The 23,146-nt window shown below is 34.2% G+C and overlaps 1 protein-coding gene across 1 annotated transcript in view; it reads right to left on the bottom strand.

The window, feature by feature from the left end:
* Positions 1-22,015, bottom strand: part of LOC109109672 (vasoactive intestinal polypeptide receptor 2-like) — a 30,283-nt gene extending 8,268 nt beyond the window's left edge. The window contains exons 1-7 of the mRNA XM_042714512.1: positions 21,738-22,015; positions 15,886-15,988; positions 13,307-13,414; positions 8,076-8,170; positions 2,006-2,103; positions 1,510-1,645; positions 119-269 (exon numbers count right to left, since the gene is read on the bottom strand). Coding sequence (XP_042570446.1) covers positions 119-269; positions 1,510-1,645; positions 2,006-2,103; positions 8,076-8,170; positions 13,307-13,414; positions 15,886-15,988; positions 21,738-21,797 — 751 coding nt within the window. The 5' untranslated portion in view covers positions 21,798-22,015. The remainder of the gene's footprint in view (positions 1-118; positions 270-1,509; positions 1,646-2,005; positions 2,104-8,075; positions 8,171-13,306; positions 13,415-15,885; positions 15,989-21,737) is intronic.
* Between the last annotated feature and the right edge of the window lie 1,131 nt (positions 22,016-23,146).

The following is a 23,146-nucleotide window of genomic DNA, read 5'->3' as shown; positions in this document are numbered from 1 at the left end:
TGTGAAAACACTGATATAAATAGCTTTAAAAGTCTGAAAAGTGATTCTGAAAAGTAACAATTGGTTTTGGAAAATGAAAAAGAGCTTAAAAAGGTCAGTGTTTCTAATGAAGACTTACCCCAGCCAATGAGGAGATAGATAATGAAGTGTCTGTTCTCAGAGAAGATGACCATCAGTAGAGTATGTAGGTACAGCCCTTCCACCAGCAACCAGTAGAAGTTTGCCATGATGAAGTAGTTGAAGATGATCAGGCTGGCCTTGCAACCAATCTAAACACAAGCATGGAGAACTTCAATGTGCACTACTTATCTCTGAAACGCCAAAGACTGTGACAAACAAACATGAGTACAAATTTGGGGGGTTTAGTGTCTGCAGTGACAGAAATAACCACCTTTTTTAAAACTGATGAAGTGTAAAATGTGTTTAGTTGACTATGCATGTTTTAAGAAACTGGCTTAGCTCAGTTCAGACCCTTAAAGGTGAAGTGTGTAATTTTCTCGATGTTAGAATACTGTCTCATATTCCAGTTTAATGTGCACAGACAGTTTGAAGGTGGACTTCCTGAAAAGTATTAACTCTTTCAAACATTGCTATGTTTGTTTGAAGCATCTAGTAGGACAAATTCTGGTTTAACCAATGCTGTCAGGAATGGGAATGGGATCACCTGTTTGACCAAACAATGGAGGACTAAATGACATAGTGTTGAGAAAAACTGTTTTTATTTGTTTTTGAGTCACAAATTGTGCAGAAATTATACAATAACATTTGTTTAAAAGTTTGGGGTGGTAAGAATTTTTAATGTTTATGAAAGATGCCTCTTATGTTCACTCAGACATTTATTTGATCAGAAATACAGTACAACATTACTGTAAAAATAACTTTTTTATTTTATATATTTTAAAGTGTAATTTATTTCTGATGGCAAAGATGTATTCTCATCAGCCATTACTCAGAAATGACTATTATTCTAATTTCATGCTTAAAAAAAACCCATTTCTTATTATCCATTGAAAACTATCAATAAATCAAAAAATTATAATTACGACTACTTAGCTCACAATCAAACTTTGTTCTTTTCTGACTGATTATGTAAATTCTTTTCTTCTTGTAAATCGAGTTTACATCTCATTATTAAAAATGTATTTCTCGCAATTCTGTTGTTTGTCACGGAACAAAAAAATAAAAAAGGTAACTGCGATTTCTTACAATTCTGACTTTTTTTCTCAGAACTGCGAGTTTATGAACAATTGCTTAATATTTTTGTGGAAACCCTGATATGTTATTTTGGTTTCTTTGACAAATAGGAAGTTCAGAAGAACAGCATTTATTTAAAATAGAAATATTTTGCAACATTATAAATGTCTTTATTGTCCCATTTGATTCATTTAATCAATCCCTTTCTGAATAAAAGTATTAATTTCTATAAAAATAAACAAATAATAACAATGTAAATTTCAACAGTAATTTATATGAATTGACTGTATCTTCAGGATGGATGGATTCACTAACCAGTGATGGCTGCTTTGTACATTCTACATTCTCGTGGGAAAACAGAATGGCATCTTTGACCAGCACAGCGATGGCCCTCAGAATGAACGAGAAGAACAGGTTCAGATGGATGTAGTTCCTGGTGCAGTGGAGTTTTCTGTTGGAGAGAGACAGCTGTAAATAAACATGGCCTCTTTCTATTTTAATTGTGCTTATGGTTAGTTTGTATGAAAAATGCAGAGTCTTGAGCACTGTTCCATTCATCACATCTCCAGACAACTTCCTAAATTATTCATTTCATTCCAGATAGATAAACACTATCGGGTTAAAACCAAGCGCCAAACATAATGTTTATCCTCAATGTCAAAAAGTTTAAAATATAGTTGTTCAGAAGCCTGCCAAATTCAACTCCTCATCGATTACAATTAATATAAGGCAGGCTCATCCATCCATACAAAGTGTAGCATAATATAAAACAGACACAACTACTGGAACTATTTAAGGCTCTGTTTCAGACCTGAACAGACAGAGGATGGTGCTGCCGGTGATGAGCGCGATGAGAGAGAGGCTGTGTCCGAGTGTGTAAAGGGTCTTCATCACCGTGTAGAAAACCAGCTGGACAGAGACAGAAATAAATTCTGAGGAACACTTTGTATTTGCAATATTTTATTTTTAGTTAAGACATCCCATATAAAATTCCGCTATTCCCCCCAAGAGATCAACACCATTGAGCATTTCTCTATTGCTCCACTAACAAAAAATAAATACATTAAAAAATGCACAACTAATGTTTCTTTTCTTTTCTTTTTTCTTTTGGATTTTAAATTCACGTTTCAATAAGTCAATAAAAAAAATAATTAAATAAAGTAAATACAAAAATTAAGTTGTATACTTTGGCCAAAATGATGATTATTGTAGGTACTATAAAACTCTTTGTCTAATTCACTATGGCAAAAATCACTCAATAACATGTCTAAATTTGACTATTCGTCCAATCATGTTGCACATTCCTCAGAACATTTAAATTCTGTTATCACCAACCCACGCTTATGAGGCATAAAAATCATACCTTTTTTTCAAGTGGAACAAAATGTCAAAGCTGACATTTCCATACAGAAATGCATGGTTAAAACTGGCGTTTCAACTGCGATTTTATTTGGTTTATTTAAAAACAAAAGTATACTATATATTTGGCTCTCATTTCATTTACATAAAAATAATAAAATTAAATGGGGTATATTAAATAATTTCAAGTTAAACAAAATTTATATCCCAGACTATCCCAATTTACATATACTGTATACAAAATAAGTAGCAAAAAAAAAATCCCCCTTCGGTCATGTTTTATCAGGTACCAGAGTAATACCATGCTTTTTTTGAACCATGCTTTTTTCCTATATTAAACAGAATACAGCATACGTACAAAACATCTTTAAAAAAAAAACATTTACATTTACACCACTTAACGGTACAAGCAATGCATTTAACCTCTGTGCCATGTTTTAAATGTGATGAAATAATGTAGACAAGCTAAATGTGAATTCTCTCACAGATCAAGGATGACAGGATAACTAATAAGCATGGAAATGGCTTGTTGGCCAGGCGGCTGTTTGGTGGTGGAAGAGCATGATGAAGCTCACACAGACTCATCCCCCATAAATAGCATTCTTTCAGTCTGACTTACAACCTGGCACACTGGACCCACAGACCCACTCAACAACATCACCACCAGGAACATTCCTCCTGCACTTCTTTAAACATAAAGCTCACTAAATTTAGCGTGAGATGGATATTTTACTACTTTTGGTTTGTCTGTTCGTTTAGTGTTTTTGTCTGGGTGTGTGCATGTCAGTGTGTCTTTGATTTTTGATTTTGTTTTCAGAGCATTATGAGACTAAATGACAAAAATTATGTATAGTGTATATTTTATGTATATATAAATGCCTTAAAATTCATAACTTTATTTTATAGTGTAAAGTATTAGGTACTCTATGTCACAGTATACTCTATTGATCACAAGCCTGAGGTCAAAATATTACTAAAATATACTACTAAAATGAAAAAAAAAAAAAAAAAAAACGTCAAAGATATTTTTAAAAGAGTTAATTATTTTTGAAAAAAACTTCATAAAAGGCAAAACATTTGTTTATGGTCACAACTGGGGAAAGTCAATTTATATAAAGGATTTCCCCAATAAATATCCAAATGGTACATACTTAAATTTACTGACATTTTTTGGAACAAGGATTAAAACCTAGAACCTACAAATAAAATGAATTTGAAAATTAGAAAAAAAAGAAGGCATGGTAACAAGTTTCCAAGAGAGTTTTAATGTATAAAAACAAAAACAAACAAAAAGATTAAACATTCATGTGACAAAAAGAAACTACTTTAAATCTGACAAACAATCAAAAACATACTCGAAGTTTTAAAAAAACATCAATACAGAAGTAAAACCGGTGATTGACATTTTTTGTCTAGTCCCTCTACTCAGTGCTATCTTTGACACATGTATTTCATATTAAGCCTGGAATACATCATCCATAAACAACTAGGTGATGTGCAGGTTATCAGATGAGGAGACAGAAACCAGCCTCTGTGCTGGCTTTGGATGAGATGAGGGACTGTTTCCTTCTTCAGACAGTCTCTCATTTATTGTTGGATGTGGTATGTGTTTAAGGGAATACCCATGGAAAACTTCTGGAGAATTTCAGATTAAAAGTGACACTAATATGGCACTTGGACCTCAACATGCCACGCAAGGCCCCGGAAAAGGTGAGCATTATTTAGATGATGTCTAAGTAGTCTGTTTAGACTTTAAGGTGATCTGTCTCATCTTTAATGTTAAAATAAGACGTTGATTATCTTGAAAAGTGCACTATCAGACACTGATATGTAATATTTAATCAGTTGTTGCAATGCTGGCTCAACCAATGGCATGAGTTTCAGACCAACAGCAGATAACTGTTTAAAAACATTCATTCATTTTTAGATTCAATTTGGTGCTGCAGAAATTTTTTATGTGTTTTAACAAATCAAATCCAGAACCTATTAAAAGCCTCTGTTCCTTTCTGAAGAGTAATCTACTGAAGAGTAGATTTAAGTTAAATATAACCTTCACTTTAATGTATTCAATTAAGCGTGAAAGACAACTTGGTTTCATATATCTGTACATTCATCAGGTGGTATCACTTGCTGTGAACCCTAAAACGAATATCAAGTGTCCTTTTAAACAGAATCAATACCCCAAGGTTAGAAGATCAATGTCCAATTTAAGTCATGGGCTTGTTTTAATTTCTCTACAGTGTCCTGGGGCAGGACTTCTTTCAAGCGAAGCAGGACAGGGCCCAAGAAATCAGGTTTCAGACAGGTTTGACTCAAGGTCGATCAGTGTTCTTACTAACGCCTTAGGAGGACAACTTTAGTCATCTCTGCTAATTTCAACAAATGAACTCTGAGAGGATGGGAATGTGCCCTCTGCTACTGTCTCTACCCTTCAGGAAATTGCTTTAATGTTTCATTTCCCCCAACACAGGATCAGAATGAAAAACAGTGAACTGTCTGCTCATCGCTCAAACGAGCAGAGCAGAGTCATCTGGGCACCATCCCAAACCACACTGCTGCCAACCGTCTTACTGCGGAGCACGTGCTGAACTCTGGGTGATGTCAAAAGTCCATCGACAATAATTTTGATGGAAAACATTTCAAGGGAGATGTACCATTTCTATAAACATTAAAGAACAATATGCAAGTAAAACATAAAACAAGATTTTCCTTGTATGGCTCACTCTGATAAACCACAATGTGTTTGTTACAAGCGAAGGGTTTAGCCAATGATGACTGAGCTCATTAACACTGTTTAATATATATATTTTTTTTAATTTGTCATGCTTTCTATGCAAAAAAAAAATTTATATATATGTATATAGCATATCAGACTTACTTTAAAAACATTACGAAAAATCATTCTGACTCCAAACTTTTGAGCAGTATTAATAAGTAAATAAATAAATAAGGGGGGAAGGGTGATGGGGTGAGATAAAGTTTAAAACAGAAAATAGTCATTGTGAGTTATAAAGTGAAGTCACAATATAAAAATATGAAGTTGAAATGATAAAAATTGTGAGATAAAGTCAATTATGAGAAAATAGGTTGCAAATGAAAGATATAAAGTAACATAGAGATATAAAGTCAAAATTCCAAGAAATAATAATCCAAAAAAAAAAAAAAAAGTAATTTACCTTTTTTGTTATTTTTATACTCGTAATGACACGGAAACAGGTTTCCACAAAAAAAATGGACAAGCTACTGTATTTGTGCTTACAGAGATGCCAAACAGGTTGAAAATGAAATCCAGTTCAAATCCAATTTATATGCTGGATCATCCTGTTTTTGTGTCTATAGCTGATTCGCACCATTTCAAGGCAGCTTCAGTCACGGCACGCATCTCCTTTCAACATATACCCAATCAGAGCAGGCCGATGTGTCAGCATGTCTGCTCTGATCCTTGGTATCACCTCAAGTCATACTGACAACTCACTGCGCTTCACAGGACTGTTTATCCTGCTGGAGAAGACGCGTGTACATGAACACCCAAAACCACACACTCATGACAGAAGAAAAGAATATAAAACACACATGCTGATATTTTTATAGAAAATCCCTCTAATAAAAGTTGATTTCGTTTCAACTTTATAGAGTAAAAGCAGATTTGAGTTCTGTCATCTTCAAGTTTTTTCTTTTGTCTGAAATACAGTATTCCCCCCAGTGCAGTTTTAATGTCATTTTAGTGTATAACCAAGACTAGACATTTCTGCATCAGAATTTATTAAATTGTACAATTTTACGTTCAAAATGCCTTGCCTGAACTTTAACTCCTGCCAACTGACTCATGTTAATCTGGGACATTTTAGTACTTAATAGGACATTTATTTATCATAATAACTTAAACGGGGTATAAGATACTTAACATGTGCATTTAAATCCTTACTTAGTTCATGTGCTAAATCCTGCTCTTTCCCTCAGACAGCTGTTTAAGTTAGTATGCCGGGGAGGTTTCATCTGATTATGTTGGAGACGTTTCCTTTTTATCAAAATGACAGTTTCTCCATACAACCTCCAACATACAATGAACATACATTCCCTGCATTCTTGAGACTCCCTAGCACTGATCTATTAAGAGTATTTATTTTATAAATAATGCCATGAAGACTTAATTAGGCAACAAATCTTATGTCAAAACCAGCCATGGGTACAAGCTAAAAACAAGCTAAAAAATCTCATGACTTATAAAAAGACTAAAGCGTACAAAAATTAGATGGGAAAAATTTCCATTTTTCATTCCTTTTAAGGTAAGGAGAGTTGGTTATGGGATGTCCCCGATGCCTTCATAACACTGCTGCGTGTTTCACTCGCTACAGCTTAAGAATAAATGTAAAATAAATCACAGTAAGCTCACTTACAGTTCAGCTTATTGATAGTAAATTAATAATAAAAATTAATAGCCATTTTTAATGCTACAAAAGATTTATATAATAAATGTTGTCTTTTTGAACATTCCAATCATCATAGGATTCTGAAAAGAATGATTATTATACAATAATATAATAAGAAGAAATGTTTCTTGAGCAGCAAATCAGCATATTAGAATGATTTCTGAAGATTCAAGTGACACTGAAGACTGGAGTAATGACTGCTGAAAATTCAGATTTTTCATATATTAAAAAAGTAAACAGGCATTTTAAATTGTAATACATTTTTCACGATATTACAGTTTATACTGCAATTTTGATCAAATAGATGCCTTGGTAAGCATAGAAGACTTCCTTCAAAAACATAAAAAAAAACCTTTCTAATGCAAACTTAGCATTTTTTTTGCAAAATTACATAATCGTAGGATGAAATGGTAAATTTCACGAGCAATTGGCTGCTTCATGACATGAACTGAGAGAATCTAGTTTTGAAATAAGACAAAATGTTACATGTTACTGGACATTTTTTTAATATTCTGCTATAAAAGCACCTCTCTGTTCTGATTCTTTTATCATTTTGCTCTTTTTCACCTTTTCAACCTCAAACACATCTAAAATCATTTGTCTCTAAATTCAGGATCCTAAGAAATATAATATGGCGAGCAATTTGGTTGAAAGCCCATGAAAATACACTTGAGCCAACTGCACGCTTTCTTTTAAAATTCTAGTGCTTTCTGTGACTGTTTATCTCTGTCAGACACACGTACAAACACACACATGCATGCATGCACACGCTCGCATTTCCAAATGCACACACACAAACAGTTTCTGCCCCAAAGGTAGTCCCAGCTGGCATAGACTCAGGCTGGATAGTGGGCACTAAAAGGTTCAGGGTCCTGAAGTGCCCTCAGCATCCACACACAGTAATTTTTCTGTGGTTGTAGCACATGTGGAGAGAACAACAGTGCCTTTCAGACAAAATATCTTCCCTTACCACTGCCATTCATGCGTAGCTCCTTCAGGATGGTTAGCACAATGATCCTAAACACTGTTTACAATCAAAAGCCCTATTTTCAATTCTGAGAAAGATCTGACTGCATAAATTCAGTCACTCACCTTGGTTGCATTGGGGGTGGGCTCAAAGCAAACGCTTTGGATGCTGGGATACACTTCGGACCAGCCTTCCGTAGTGCAGTTCCTGCTAATGATGCCTAGAACAAACAGACGTTGCTTCGTTAACAGCCAATTTATCAGACTGATTAATGGCAATTTAGACTGACAACCAGCATTAGTGAGTGTTCTGGTAGGTAACGCTTTGCAACAGTGCACGTCACGGAGGGCCCAGAGATATCAGAGAAAACTAAACAAAAATAAGCTAATCAAAAAAATTAATAAACAATAGAGTGAAGCTCAACAAAGCCTGCCAAGAAATGTTTCACCCAAAATCAAAAGAAATAAATATATTTTGGAAAACATTTTGCATAAAGAAAATAAAGATAAAACTTACAACCACTACAACTTCAATCATCACATTATACTATAATGATAATTAAATACATTTCAACCCCCTTTTTTTGAGCAAACATACTGCACTTTCGTTCAGTTTTTTTTTTTTTTTTTAAGAATTCATTTATTCAGCAAGGATGCATTAAATTGATAACAGTAAACACATTTACAATGTCATAAAAGATTTTAATTTTAAATGAATGCTGGTATTTTTTTTTTACTTTCTATTGATCAAAGAATCCTAAAAAACAAATTAATCTGTTTTCACAAATTATTTAGCAGCACAACTCTTTTCAACAATATATAATAATAATAAATGTTTCTACAATGATTTCTGAAGAATCTTATAACACAGAAAACTCTTAAATTAAAAATAAATAAAAAAATAAAAAAACTAATTAATAAAATAAATTTAAATAGAAAACAGCTACTTACAATTTAATATTTTACAATAATACTGTATTTACAGCATTTATTAGCATTTTTAATTAAATTCCTGGCAGTAAAAACAAATGTTGTTTAAAATGAAAAGTATTTATTCAGCACGTCAATATATTTTCTTTTCAAGATATGTTAATAAGAAAACAAGCATGAGACTGTTCATAATGAGAACCAGGGGTTTGAATGTACACTGCATACAGCATGCAAAATTCTTAATGGTCCTAAAAATAGGCTTTATTTTCTTTAAGCAAAGTATAATTTCTAATATTTTTCTTTGTGATCAGTGAAGAGACTCTTCTTTTCTGTGCCTTTTTCTTTAGGTGTGATTTCTAGCTACATGGGTTGCACTCACTCATTATACTTGTAAATCCATATGGCACCAGTGATAATGGAATAGCATTGTACATCACTGATGCATTCAGTCAAGGCTGAGAGGCAGAGGCTGAGTGTGAAGTATAAATACAGAAAATTTGTGTTCCATGCATTAAAGTGTCTGCGTGTAGGCTTGCTAATACTCTCAGTAATGAAACAACAGCCTCCTACACGTTGCATTGCATCAATGACCACCATTACACCTGAAGAGGAGCAGCTGGCAGACTAACAAAGAGTACATGAACACATTTACACATCAACCAAACATTACAACACCCAGCAGACCTCTGTCAAAGAAAACCAGTAGGTTGAAACATAGATTTTTGAACATTTGATTTAAAAATAATACTAGATAGAGTGAAGAACAACTGAACAATGCATTTCAAAGATAACACGTTAAAATACTTTATTCTATCCCAGTTGAACGTGCAGAGACAACAACCTGTATATATAAACAAACCATTACAGAAAACTATTGAAAAATTATGTAAAAGTTGTATAATTATATTTATTATAAAATATAATAATAAAATGTATAATTATAAAAAATTATTTTTGCTATTTTGTAATGTAAAAAAAAGTCAAAAGTCATGGTCAATTTTATTAGTCCAACACTTTTCACAAAATATCGTTTAACAATTACATTTTCATTTACCTGTACAAAGTAAATTATGGAAGCCCATTTCTGCCAAGGAATTTAAAAAAAATTAAATCATAATTATGACTTATTAGTTGGAACTGTGAGAAATAAATTTGCAATCGTGAAAAAAACAGAAGTGTGAGATAAGAGCTTTAACAATCTATTATAAAAGCTAATATCTTTTATATTTTTATTCTGTGGCAGAAACCAAAGAACAGAATTGTCCTTCAATTTATATATAATAATTCTGATTTTGTTCTCAGAATTGCAAAAAAAAATGTCCTTATTTATTCATTTATGCATGCATCTATTTATTAATTTTTTCCTTTTGATGGGAAACAAGTTTATATATAATATATTTTAGCATGATAAATTTCAAAATGTTTTATGAGGATCCATCTTTTTCATTTGGAAGCTGTTTTTTTTTCAGAGAGGAAAAAATGGCCTCAGCTTTAATGAGAATTCAGTGATTAAAAAAGAAATCTTCAGAAATCACACACATTGGACTTGGTCAGCAGAACATTGACCTACAAAACGCAATGAAGATAATTCTGTATATTTACTAACATCAATACTATATGATTGTGAAAACACTTCAGTGCAACTACTTCTAATGTGTAACTCAGAGCTTCTTGTGACATGAGTATGTTCGATGTATATTTAGGACTCAGAGGAAAGCAGAATGAATATTTAATGGCATTTCATCGGGCCAAATATGAGAGCAAGCACAACTACATCACTGTAGAGCACTTTGCTAGAGAGAGAGAATGTAAACTCCCCTGACATGTATCAACATGGAGATTTATTTTTGTCCGTGTCCAGCCTGAAACAAATCCCCCAAATACACACTCACACATGCTCACACACACCCAGCCATGCAGATCAGAACATACACATGTGCATACAGACACTCAAACACACACACAAGCCCAACAAAAGGGACTGTCTGTACAAAAAGACAGATTCAGGTTTTATAAAAGTGCTAACTGACCCATCTTTGAAAACTTGGAGCACCTTATTCGTCCTATTCACAGGGATCCGTTAATGTACGTCATCATGTGAGCTCTTATCTTGAATTGAAATTGTCAGAACGGTAATCAAACATGCATTTGTCCAGGAGCATAAGTGCTTTGCGGAAGCACAATGCGGGTCTGCTTTGCTGCTTCTAACTGCCATTCAGGAACACAAAAGCAAAGGCACAGAGGTTTGTGCTGCACAAGCCTGACAGACAGCCACTTTCCATTCTGTGCATGGCACATCAGTCCAAAACCTTCACGTCTAACATGACATTAGCAACAAACACAGAAAGAAGGCTATATGTGGTCATTTTTTAAGTCCTCTAGAGGGCTACCATACAGATGGCAGGTGTATCGCAGTAATGTAATCTAGTTTTTTTTGTTTGTTTGATGCAAAGGACGTCTAAATATGTTAAAGTAGAAAATACTTTTTAAAATTGTAATAATATTTAGCAATATTAAATTTCTAATCAAATGGAGCTTTGCTAGGCATAATCTTGGGAACGGTATATTTATCAAGGTTATTTCAGTATCACTGTGACAATATTATAGTTTTTATTAGTATTTTAAAGTATTAACATTTTATTAATTTAGTTTACTATTTTCTTTTGTGTTTTATTCGTTTTTTGTATGCATTTGCAGTTTTCATTTAATTTAATTTCAGTGGTATTTTAGTACGTTAAGATAAACTAAATAAAAATGAGAAATTAAGTTTTTTTATATTTTATTTTCAGTTACAAGTTTAAAATAAGTAACAAAAATTAATTTCAGATAACAACAATTATTTTATGGTTTTAGTTAACTATATATAATTCATTATAATTTGTTTGAATAATTATTTTTGATGTTTTTTGCCTTTATTAGTACACAGTGGAAAGAATATTCCACAGCTATTCTAATTATTATATATATAAAAAAAACTTAATATCAATTTAAAAATTTTAAAGAAATAAATATTTCACAATAAATATGCCTAACAATCCATTTTAGGATTACACACACACACACACACACACACACACACACACACACACACACACACACACACACACACACACACACATATATACTGTATAAACACACACACACTTTCTTCCTCTAAAACTGGATACCAACTAAAACTATAACTCCCTGATGTAACATACATGAGCTCAGCTGAGGAAGAGGGGAGGGAGGCTGAACTATTGACTGCCCACACAACCCCAGAGGCACCTGAATCTACCTCGTACAATGAGAACGAGTGATATATATATATATATATATATATATATATATATATATATATAGATATATATATATATATATATATATCTGTTCTACCCCTTACAATCCATTAACCTCTGTCAAATGATTGGAAATATATTTCTCCGAACACTGGGTTGAGAAAGTGCAATGCATTGCTTTTTTGAGAGCTACTTTAGGGAAAAAAAACAGCAGATAATATCTGGGGTAACAGCTAATGGAGCATAAATGATGCTGATGATGATGACAGTGATTCATCTGAAAAGTTCAGCCATACATTAGAAAGCTGGATTGGAAATGATAATCGTGTGCTATAAAACCATAAGTCAGCATGTGTTTCCAGATGTTCTGGGATAATTTGGCTCCTTAACTCTGTGGATATCCAGCGGCACCATGTGTTCATGTGTTCCTGCATGACCTCTCTGAGACAGCAGGTTAGAAAGCTCACAAGGGCTGAAAATAGCCTGATTGGGGAATCAGGGCTGTATGTACTGCCACACTCTGCAGCTTGACAGACAACTTCTCTATAGGGAAGAAAGGGTGTGCTGGTTCTGTGCCATCGGCTCAGGTCCACGGGTCAATGAGCATGTCCGAGCAGAAGGGGAAAGACATGATTCACTCACTCCAGCCTTCAGTTTACTCCCTTACTCATTAATTTACTCACACTCACATATGCATGCTCACAATCAACACAGTTCACACTATTTATTTACAAAAAGCTGGCCTTATAACTTACCTGGTTTGAGCACATGTGAGCAGAACTAATCATAAACTTCATAAAATCGGGGTTTACAGCTTAATTCCATGACAGAACAAGTTTAGGTTTGTATCAGGTGAAACCCTTTGGAGAACATCTAGGCATCTGTTCATTAAGGACAGCTCTCTAAGGAACTTACAAAATGTAATCTATAAGTTCTTGAAAGATTGTCAACCATTTCTTCATTAATATCCAATATGACACTTATTACAATATAAAGTATCTTAAAAAGTGCAACTAGAGGTTCCCAAATGCTTCTGAGTGTGTGACAACCATTCATTTTTTCATTTAGCGTGAAATCAGATGATTTCTGTTCTCAGCATCATGTTAAGATGGATAAATGACAGTTTGTAAATATTAAAGCAAAATTTACCATCTCTGGTGAACAAATTTTTTAGGACAGCTGGGCAGGTATTGACCACCACCTCTCCGATATTGGCATGGTGCCAGCAAGAAATATTGTCCCACACCCCCCTGCAACCTGTAAGGATGTAGAAACAGAAAACAATATAAAACCTCAACACATCTGGATCTCAAAATGTGCTGAAATAGCAGAACTTTCAGCAATATTAATGCAGCAATGCACGTGAGAAACTTGACATGTGTTTGACAGAAACCTGTGAAAATGTTTAGTTTGGGATAAGATCCGCATTCATTGACTAATGTTCTTAAGAGTCTTTCTGCTTTATGTGTTGAGTGTGTTTGAATATGTTTTCTCTTTTAAGCTAACCCTACAAACATTACTCAAATTTGCCTTTCAGTTAGCATAGGCTAGGTACTACAGTACAACCAAAAAAAAACCCAAAAAGTGGAAAGTCACTGCATCTCATGAGACTGGCCCACAGGGACAGGACAAATTCCAGCATCTATGCTTAGATGAGTGTGTTGTGAAGGTCTGGACATAAATAGAAAGATGGTCAAAGAGGTTTGACAATGACACTACACCACCATACATCATCATCTACAACTCCAAGCGCTCTCAGAAACATCACAGCAAAGAGGGCATGCAGTTCTTTATGTACTAATAGAATAATTGACCTAAAAATGTAAAATTCTGTCATAATTTACTCACCATCATGTGGTTCCAAATCTGCATGATTTTTTTCTTCTGTGGAATACTACTGTATATAGCACATTTGGATTTGGAATATAATGTATAAGTCACATTGATCACTTTTATGACACATTTATGACACATTTATGGCCCTTTCAGGATCTAGGTCGCCCATTCCCTATCTGTATATGGAAAAGAGTGGCCAGTATAAAATATTTTATAATATTATACACTACTGTTCAAAAGTTTAGGGTCAGAGCCAAAGTCAATTTTATCTTTTATGTTTCAAAGAAGATGAAAAAGTCATGCAGGTTTGTAATGTCATGAGGGCATGTAAATAATGACAGCATTTTCATTTTTGGGAACTATTCCTTTAAACAGCTGCTTCTTCTCTGAAACAGCCGGTTGTTTCTGAGGGAAAATAAGGAATCTAAACGAAGAGAAAATATGTCACTCATCAAGCACTGTTTAAGAGTAAGATACAGTAAACACTGTCTCTGATTGGTCAGCGCTCAGTCCACTATGTCCTTTTATGAACCATCAGAAATGTGGGATACATTAAATGGTCCAAACTGCTTTTTTGCAGTCATTCTCCAGAGGGATTTGTCACTAATTTCGCCAAATTGAATAGTCAAGTCCTGTGTGTATTTACTGCCAAATAATTACCATTAATTGGAACATCTGTCCACTGATGGACACCATACAACTGTCAAAAAGGCAAACACAAGAAAAGCAGGATCGTTCCCACACTTTAGATTTTATTCCGAAGTGGAAGCAAAGCATAAAGAACAACACACAACAAACATTTAAAAAATAAAGAAAAGATTTTTGATCTATGACTCATAGTGTGTTTGGCTTCTTCTTTTAAATGTACATGTTTAATATTAGAATTGCCAGATAAATAAACAAATGCCGAAGCTGGTCCCCCATGGTTATTGACTGCTGGCTGTGTGATTATGGCCAATGTCCAGCGAAAATATGTGCTGAGAAAAGGGTGATGTATTAAAGGATGTATTAAATTGATCAAAAGAGGCAATAAAGACTCTTATAATGTTACAAAAGATTTATCTTTCAAAAAATACTGTTCATTTGAATTTTATATTTATCATAGAATCCTGAAAAAAGTATAACAGGCTCTACAAAAATATTAAATGGCACAACTGTTTTCAACATTGCTAAGAATAAGAAAACTTTCTTGAGCACCAAATCAGCATATTTCTGAAAGATCATGTGTCACTGAAGACAGGAGTAATGGATTCTAAAAATTCAAATTTGCCATCACAGGAATAAATTGCATTTTAAAATAGAAAACAGTTATTTTAAAGTGTAAAATTATAGTACAATATTACAGTGTTTTTGAAGAAGGTTTGCTATAAGGTTTGACATAAGCGACTTCTTTCAAAAACACTAAAAATGTTATTATGAGATGAAGTTTAAAATAAGAAAGTCAAGAAATAAAGTCACAATTGTGAGACAAAGTTATTCTAAGAGGAAAATGGGCTTCTACATGTGGGTCATGTTCAATCTAGACAATATAAATATCTAATTCAACATTGACCTTAAAAGCTGGAGCCAAAAGCAACTTAACCACTATCATCCAACAGTAAATGTGATTCTACATCTGCCAGAGCAAACGCTGCATGCCAACAGAAAAACAATGAGACATTAACAGATTATGTAGGACAAACTATGTGGCGAGAGCTCATTCACATTTCTTTCACTGTATTGTTTTATGGGGAACATGACACAAATACACACAACACACATCTTTCAAAGATTGCCTAGTGAAATGCTGTTTCACATTCTGGCCATTCAAAATACTGTACAAAACAGACACTGTAAGTGGATTTAGAAGATGATAACGTGCGTGTGCACTCACACGTGAACTAATACAGTACCTTTAGTGTGCGGAGGCAGCTTGTCTGTCAGCATGCCCAAACATTCCTTCTCAGCCATCTGCAGCTCATACAGAAAGTGACAGTTTGCATGTCTCCCGCTGACCTAAGGGGCAAAGGAAAGAAAATCAGCTGTATGATCTCAATGCTACTGCCTTCCAAGTAGTAACACACGAAAAAAAGTCTCAGTCAGTGTTGTTTTCGTATCATTGATTTTTTAAAATATTTTTATAGTTCATTTTGGGTATAGTTCAGCCTCATTCGCAGGCCATTCTTCATCAGAAAAGATTTGAAATGTAGGATCAAATCACTTGCTCACCAATGGATCCTCTGCAGTGAATGGGTGCCGTCAGAATGACAGTCCAAACATTTAATAAAAACATCTCAATAATCCACAAGTAATCCACACCACTCCAGTCTGTCAATTAATGTCTTGGGAAGCAAACGGCTGTGACTTGTGAGAAACAAATCCAAGGCGTTTTGATTTGAAAAGTCGCTTCTGACTAAAATATGAGTCCATAATCAATAATAACGCTTCCTCCAGTGAAAAACTCCATCCCCTCTGTTGTCCTCTCACATCAACATCCACAACATATTTGTCTGGAGCTGTTTTAGACTGTTTGTTCTTGTAAACGGTGCTTGGCCAAAGCATATTTCTCTCCTGATTCAGACAAGACGACTTTCACAGGACATAGCAATATTATAGACAAAGGACTTAGCCGGAAACAACAGTTTTAAGTTAAAAACAAATTGATATGGTAAAAATTATCAATTTGTTCATCACAAACACATAGTGTTTGGAATCGTGTGGTTTGCTTGTGTTATATTGTGATGATTTTCTCAGCTGTTTGGACTCTCATTCTGACGGCACCCATTCACTGCAGAGGATCCTATGGTGAAGAAGTGAGTGCTACATTTCTCCAAATCAGTTCCAATGAAGAAACAAACTTATCTACATCTTGACTGGCCATTTTGGGTAAACCATTGTTATTTTAGTACATTAAGATAAAATAAAAAATAATAAATAATGTTGCCTTGGCAACTAGATGAGTTGGTGTCCAAGCCATGGATCGTTTTTGCTTTTATAAATGTGTGGAAAAATGATACAGAATCATTCCGAAAATACATGCTGTTAGAAATTAAATTTTAGATTTTTAAAAATGTAAAATACAAGCATTCTGTTTGACATCAAAGACAGCAAGAACATGTATTTTAAAAAGATTCTGACATTTTTAAACCCAAATGTTATTAATGCAAGGTCACCGTCTTATGTGTTTGCAAGCTCTTAGTCACTTTGGCTTCGGGTTTTTCCAAGTAAGCAGCACACAGACAAATCAGCCCCAGATCAGAAGAGGACATAAGCCTACACTTTTCAGTCTGTCATTGCTCATCTCTTTCAAAATCTTGAGCTACATCTTTGACGAGAGCAGCCGTACTCATCCGAGCAGGGCTTTATTCCCTATATATATCACCGTTAGCAAGATCACCACACACACTAATGGTATGAGTGATTGTATCAGGATTATTCTGGATCATTACTGTCAAGGCAAATGCATGCTGGCTGAGAGCAATTACAGCTAAGTCGAAAACACATTTGACATTCTCACCAGGTTTTTGTTTTTTTCATCGATTTCTCAGTTTCCACTGAGAGAGAATGGATTCAGTATGTGGATTACCAAATCTCTGAATCCAAACATCTCAGCAGCACTACTAAAAATATCCAAATGAGCTCCTTTTGTATATCTTATTTTAATGACATTTGTGAGGATAGTGCATCACATGTATCAGTACTGATAAGTCTGTTGTCCCGGTTTAGTCTCGTCAGCAGCCGGTCACCCAGGCACTCATCCTTCTGCTTTGTGGGAATTGACATGTTTTTCAAAAATAATTTGTTGGGAAAATGAATGGAGACTCTGTAGTTGAAAGGGGAGCATCTGGTGCAATAAACATGTAAAACAGCTACACCTGAGATTGGCGCTTTCTAAAAGTAAACTAACTGATGAGGATGCAAGTAACTAAAATGTCAAAATGAGATGAATATTTCAGATTATCTGATAAATGACACTTATCAGAGCTCTAAAACTTGTTTCAAGTAAATATGGCTAACATTTATGTGAAAAAGTCATTTTAAATACCATATAGACAAGGCTGTGAGTTAATTTTTAAAAGTTAATTTCTATAAAAACACATGCACTAATGTTCAAAGGTTTGGGTCAGTAAGATTTTCTTAACATTGCTTAAAGAAGCCTCTTATGCTTACCAAGGCTGTTCTGAAACATAAAACAATAAACACAACGGCAAATGGTAACATACAAAAATAGTTTTGACCAACAAATATTGTAATTAATAAATTTAAAAAATTTAAACATTTAAAAGCCACAAGACATTAATATAAGTGAAATGTTATAGTTACTTTTGCCTCTTTCACATAGAAAAGAGACTGGAGCAAATTGTCACACATTTTATACAAATTTATACACCATCTCAAAGCTGAATAAATACAACTATTTGCCGAGATGCAACTATTTGAAAATCTGAAATCTGAAGGTGCAAATAAATCAAAATATTGAGAAAATCGCCTTTAAAGTTGTCCAAATGAAGTTCTTAGCAATGCATATTACTAATCAAAAATTAAGTTTTGATATATTTACAGTAGGAAATTTACAAAATATTTTCAGGGAACATGATCTTTACTTAATGTCCTAATGATTTTTGGGATAAAAGAAAAATAAATAATTTGGACTGGTTTTGTGGTCCAGGGTCATATATATGAAAGAGGCTGAAGTAGCCATAACATTAAGAGTCACATTTAGAGTGGCAGCATGTCCAGTGCATTTTCATCTTTAAACAAAGATGATCTTTGTAATGTCACTCAGTCACCCTATTTTGTTTGCAATATCCTTTTGCATCCTTTTGTAGTGCTGTGCATGTGACACAGTTTTCTGCTCGCTCATGCTTAAACCCCACTAGGGAAACTGCCAACAAACTCATTTCCATGCTTTTTTTTTAGGACTACAAATTTATTTGAAGGTTATGGGGGAAATTTACTTACAATGAAATGTGGTTGCTAATCTTTTATTTTCACTGGAAACAATGACAAAGCGCAGCACAGACAGCATCTGGTTACACTGGATTGCGGGTGGTTAGTAAATAAAACATGGTTTTGCTCTGAAATGCCACACACAGAAGTGGTGTGACTGTTGAAGTTTAAACCTACGATGATTGACAATGTGTTTCTCTTCTGACACAGTCAAGATGACTTAAGCTGCATGAGGCGGATCTGGATTCTGGCAGACCTTTACTGAACTGAAGTGGGTCAGCTGGAAAGCATGAAACTTCGCAAATGTCATCATCTGATTATCTGAGAACGTTTAGTCTCGTGTTTATGATGAAAAGCAGTTGTGCAACTGCTATCAGTTTGCAAGCCAACTTTCCATTTCTCACACAAGAGCATAAAGCATCGCTTTAAAAGTAATTGAACACTTTCCCAATGAGAATACGAAATGCATTTCAAGGTCAAAAGCGTTCTGAGATTTTGTTGCTTTGTTTTAAAAGTTGTGCAACACATGAAAAGCTGTGTTATTACTATTATAAACAATGCAAAAATTCTTTTTTTTTTCTATCTTCTATCAGAAGAATAACACATAGGCTACCTTTTACATTTTTGTTGTTTCATGAATCATTTTGTGCTTTATTATTTATTTAAATTATTTTTTTTTAAAAATCCCCGAGTACTCAAATAAAGTATCAAATGGAAAACAATCTTCTGGATTATTGTCATTTTTGTACAGCATAAGAGGTTGGGATTTGTTTTAGAGGAAAAGAAAAAAAAAAGTTCTTTCTGCCACTAAAACATTGTATTTTTCAGATCCACAAAAGCCTGTCACAGAAATATGATACAATACCATCAAACCCCAGGAGGACAAGGAGTAGCGAAATAAAAAATGGCATTAAATGTTGATGTATGAAATTGGTCAGGGATTGAGTGGATTGAATTTTAATAGAGCACAGCCACACATAACTTCCTCTTGGAGCTTTGATGGGATCTCTGTGTAATATGTCTTCAGTATCTGATGATACCTCTTGATCCATGGATTGAAAACCTAGTTTTAGGGACGTAAACATAAGGATTTCTGGAAGCAGAAATTCCATGAGCTTGAAATTTTTATTTTATATAAATACGAGAATGGCTGCACACAAAAAAATTATGTTTGAGTGCATTCTCAAGACTCATCCATGAAAAAGACTGTGTTGCAAAAAAAATATCAAGGACAGTCCTCTTGTAGCATAAACCCTGTAGAAGACAAACTACACAGATATACATTAAATTTGAAAAATTCTCCAGCATTCTAACATTGAGTTTCTGTGTTACATGGTGTATCTGTGCCTCTGGGGATGCAGCCATATGGACACAGTGTTGCACTTTAATTAAGGTCATAAAGAGATGCTTGGTTATCTAAAAGATAAGTAACTGATTAATGGACTTTTGAATAGATAATCTTTGGCTTATTCAAAACGAGATTAACAACAATGGCTTGTAAACAATAGCTTATATAAGTTTATTTATGGAGCATCAATTTTCCTGCATCTGCACTATTTATCTTTGACCTTGGTATTTAACCTGCTTTTTTGACCTGTATCTTTTTCAGAAAAAAAAAAACTCTACACAGCCTTAAAATATCATAAATTAACCTTAGTAGTAAAATTGCATGAGACAGTACAACTTGTTTTCAGACATTTCTTAAATATTAGGTATTTTTCACTTGTTTTAAGCATAAACCACACTAAATTTAATTTATTTGCTCATTATCATTATCTAATAGCAATTTTTTTCCATTCATGAGATATTACGACTTGTTTTTAGAGACTATACCAGGTTGTTGTTGTTGTTTTTTGCATTTATTTGACCGTTTATAGGTTTTATAGCTGTAAAAGTCCATTAGGAGACCAATGTTGAAAGTACTTTTAAAGCATTTTGCATGCATTTTAAAACATTTAAGAAAAATAATTACAATTTTACCCTGGCAAAAAAGCATATAGGTTTTTATTTGCCTGCAAGCCAGTTATATACTCCACAGCAAGAAATTGAGTAGTTCATCTCCTGATGAGTCTTTTTGTGAGAGCCCTTTGGGCGAAGCACCTGAATCACCACAGAGACCTTGTCTAGAATAGCCCTGACCCAGTTCTGACCGCTCCTTTAAAACATTGTGTTATGTCTCTTTTAATATATTTGAGAGACTTTAATTTGAAACTGTTTAAGAGTCAACAGCACAAGCAGAACTGAAAGCTGAGAGGTTATTGCAAAGTGAAGATCAATAAACCAAATGTAATTAGAATAGAAATGTCACACTTTTAACCCGAATGGCCTGCTTGCTCAAAAAAAAAAAAAAAAAAAAAAAAAAAAAATTGTGGTCATCTTAGAATGCACATATTTTTATTTATTTATTTTTTTGCCTAAATGAGACTATGGCTTGCTGTCACACATTTTACTCAAATGAATATTTCTCAGGGAAAAAAATAAGTTTTTATTTCCACGCTAGTGCCCAGGAAAAAAAAAAAGATCTAGTTCACTGAATGCATGTTGACCTTCTGTGACAACATGCCCCAAAAACTGTGGATTTCATAATAGGGTGTGTTGTCACAACTTATCCCGACATTAAACAGCCAAATTTTTTTTTTTTTTTTTAAAGTAAAGCAATTACAAAGCACAAAATGATCCGCAAAAAGGTCAAAGTTAGCCTATGTCACTCAAATTTCATATTTACTGAAACACGTCGCCTCTATTGACAGTTGAAAGCCGCGCACCTGAGGCTGGGTAACTCAAAAGTACCGGCGCAGGTAGGGTCGTTACTTACCGCGTGCGCTTGCCAAACTAAGAGAAAAGCCAAACAGTTGTTCACGAGGTTCATCTTCATTTCTTGCTGGTTTCATAAATAAAATCTCTCTTTAGCTTAAGTTCCGAGCAGTCCTCAGCATCAAGAGCGAGAAGTCATCCTTCAAGTCAGAGGAAAACAAACCACTTGCGCCGAGATGTCCGATGAATACACTTCTGAGCGCGCCAAATCCATGTGCAGTGCACAGGAGGGCTGAGCGCGTGAGCGAGCGCGTGCGCCCGCTGAGTGGAGGCTGTTGGTTCTGTTCCTCCTCCTGTAGATCATCAGATGAGCCTTATGCACACATCTTACACTGCCAGCACTTGGACAGATGTTTAACTGGCAATAATTTCAAACACTTGAGTGTTTATCTGATTTGGGGTCACTCAAATTGGGGTGATTTTGATCATTATGGGCTAAATAGGGCTGGTTGCCACACTTTTTACTCCAGTAAATCTTTCTCAGAGTGGATTTAGTTTGAAAGTCGTTCTCTGTATAGACACATACTCTAATCACTGGCTACACAAAAGCGTTTTGTCCACAGCCCAGGACAAAACATAAAGGTCACTGAACACATTTTGACATTTATAGACAACATGCCCCAATTTGGGTAGTCCCAATCGAACCTGCCTTTAAACAGCCTTTAATGGCTTTTCAGCAACATTTTAACAGTAAAACAATCATGCATAAAATAATTAACGAAACAGCAAAATGTACAAAAAAATATTCAAAACATTTTTTTTTTTGGCTAATACATATTGTCGGCTGTTTAATGAATTTATACATAAAAACATGTGATAACTTGACTTTTATGAAAAATCACAGTGTCCTGGCGCAAGGACAGAATTTATTAAGATATTCTAATTTAAAAGCAACATACAAAATCACTTTTACACAAACAACATTTTGATATCTTTTACTTGTTTGTTTGGTTGGGTGGCTGTGAAAAAGTTCATTTGGAGAGAAGAGCAATCAGGTAACAAGCATGAAAATCAATGTGAAAATAAGCTTATCAGGTTTTGTTTTATAACTTTTGAAAGTACACTGAAGAAAAATTGGTGTAGGATTGTTTGTAATTATTTTTGCAAATTACAAAGCAACAGCAAGTAGGCCTACACTAAATTAAATGCACAACTTTGAAGTACTGTAGAAAGACTGAAATTGCATTTTCTTGTAAAACATACTCCAATCATTTTTGTTTTATTACTTGGAAAAATCATTTTACAGTTTATGAATTAAACACTGATGGACCATTCATTTGGACCTGATTCATTTGGAACAGCTATATCTGTATTTGAAAGATCTGCCCAATAAATGACACCCAAGATACCGCCAGTGTGTGTAACGGGTCAGTTGAGCTAAACAGCAGCTTAATAAATCATAACTTTTCA

Source organism: Cyprinus carpio, chromosome A24, assembly GCF_018340385.1.
Source record: "Cyprinus carpio isolate SPL01 chromosome A24, ASM1834038v1, whole genome shotgun sequence".
In the NCBI taxonomy this organism is placed as follows: domain Eukaryota; kingdom Metazoa; phylum Chordata; class Actinopteri; order Cypriniformes; family Cyprinidae; genus Cyprinus; species Cyprinus carpio.
This window is presented reverse-complemented; position numbering and strand designations above follow the sequence as displayed.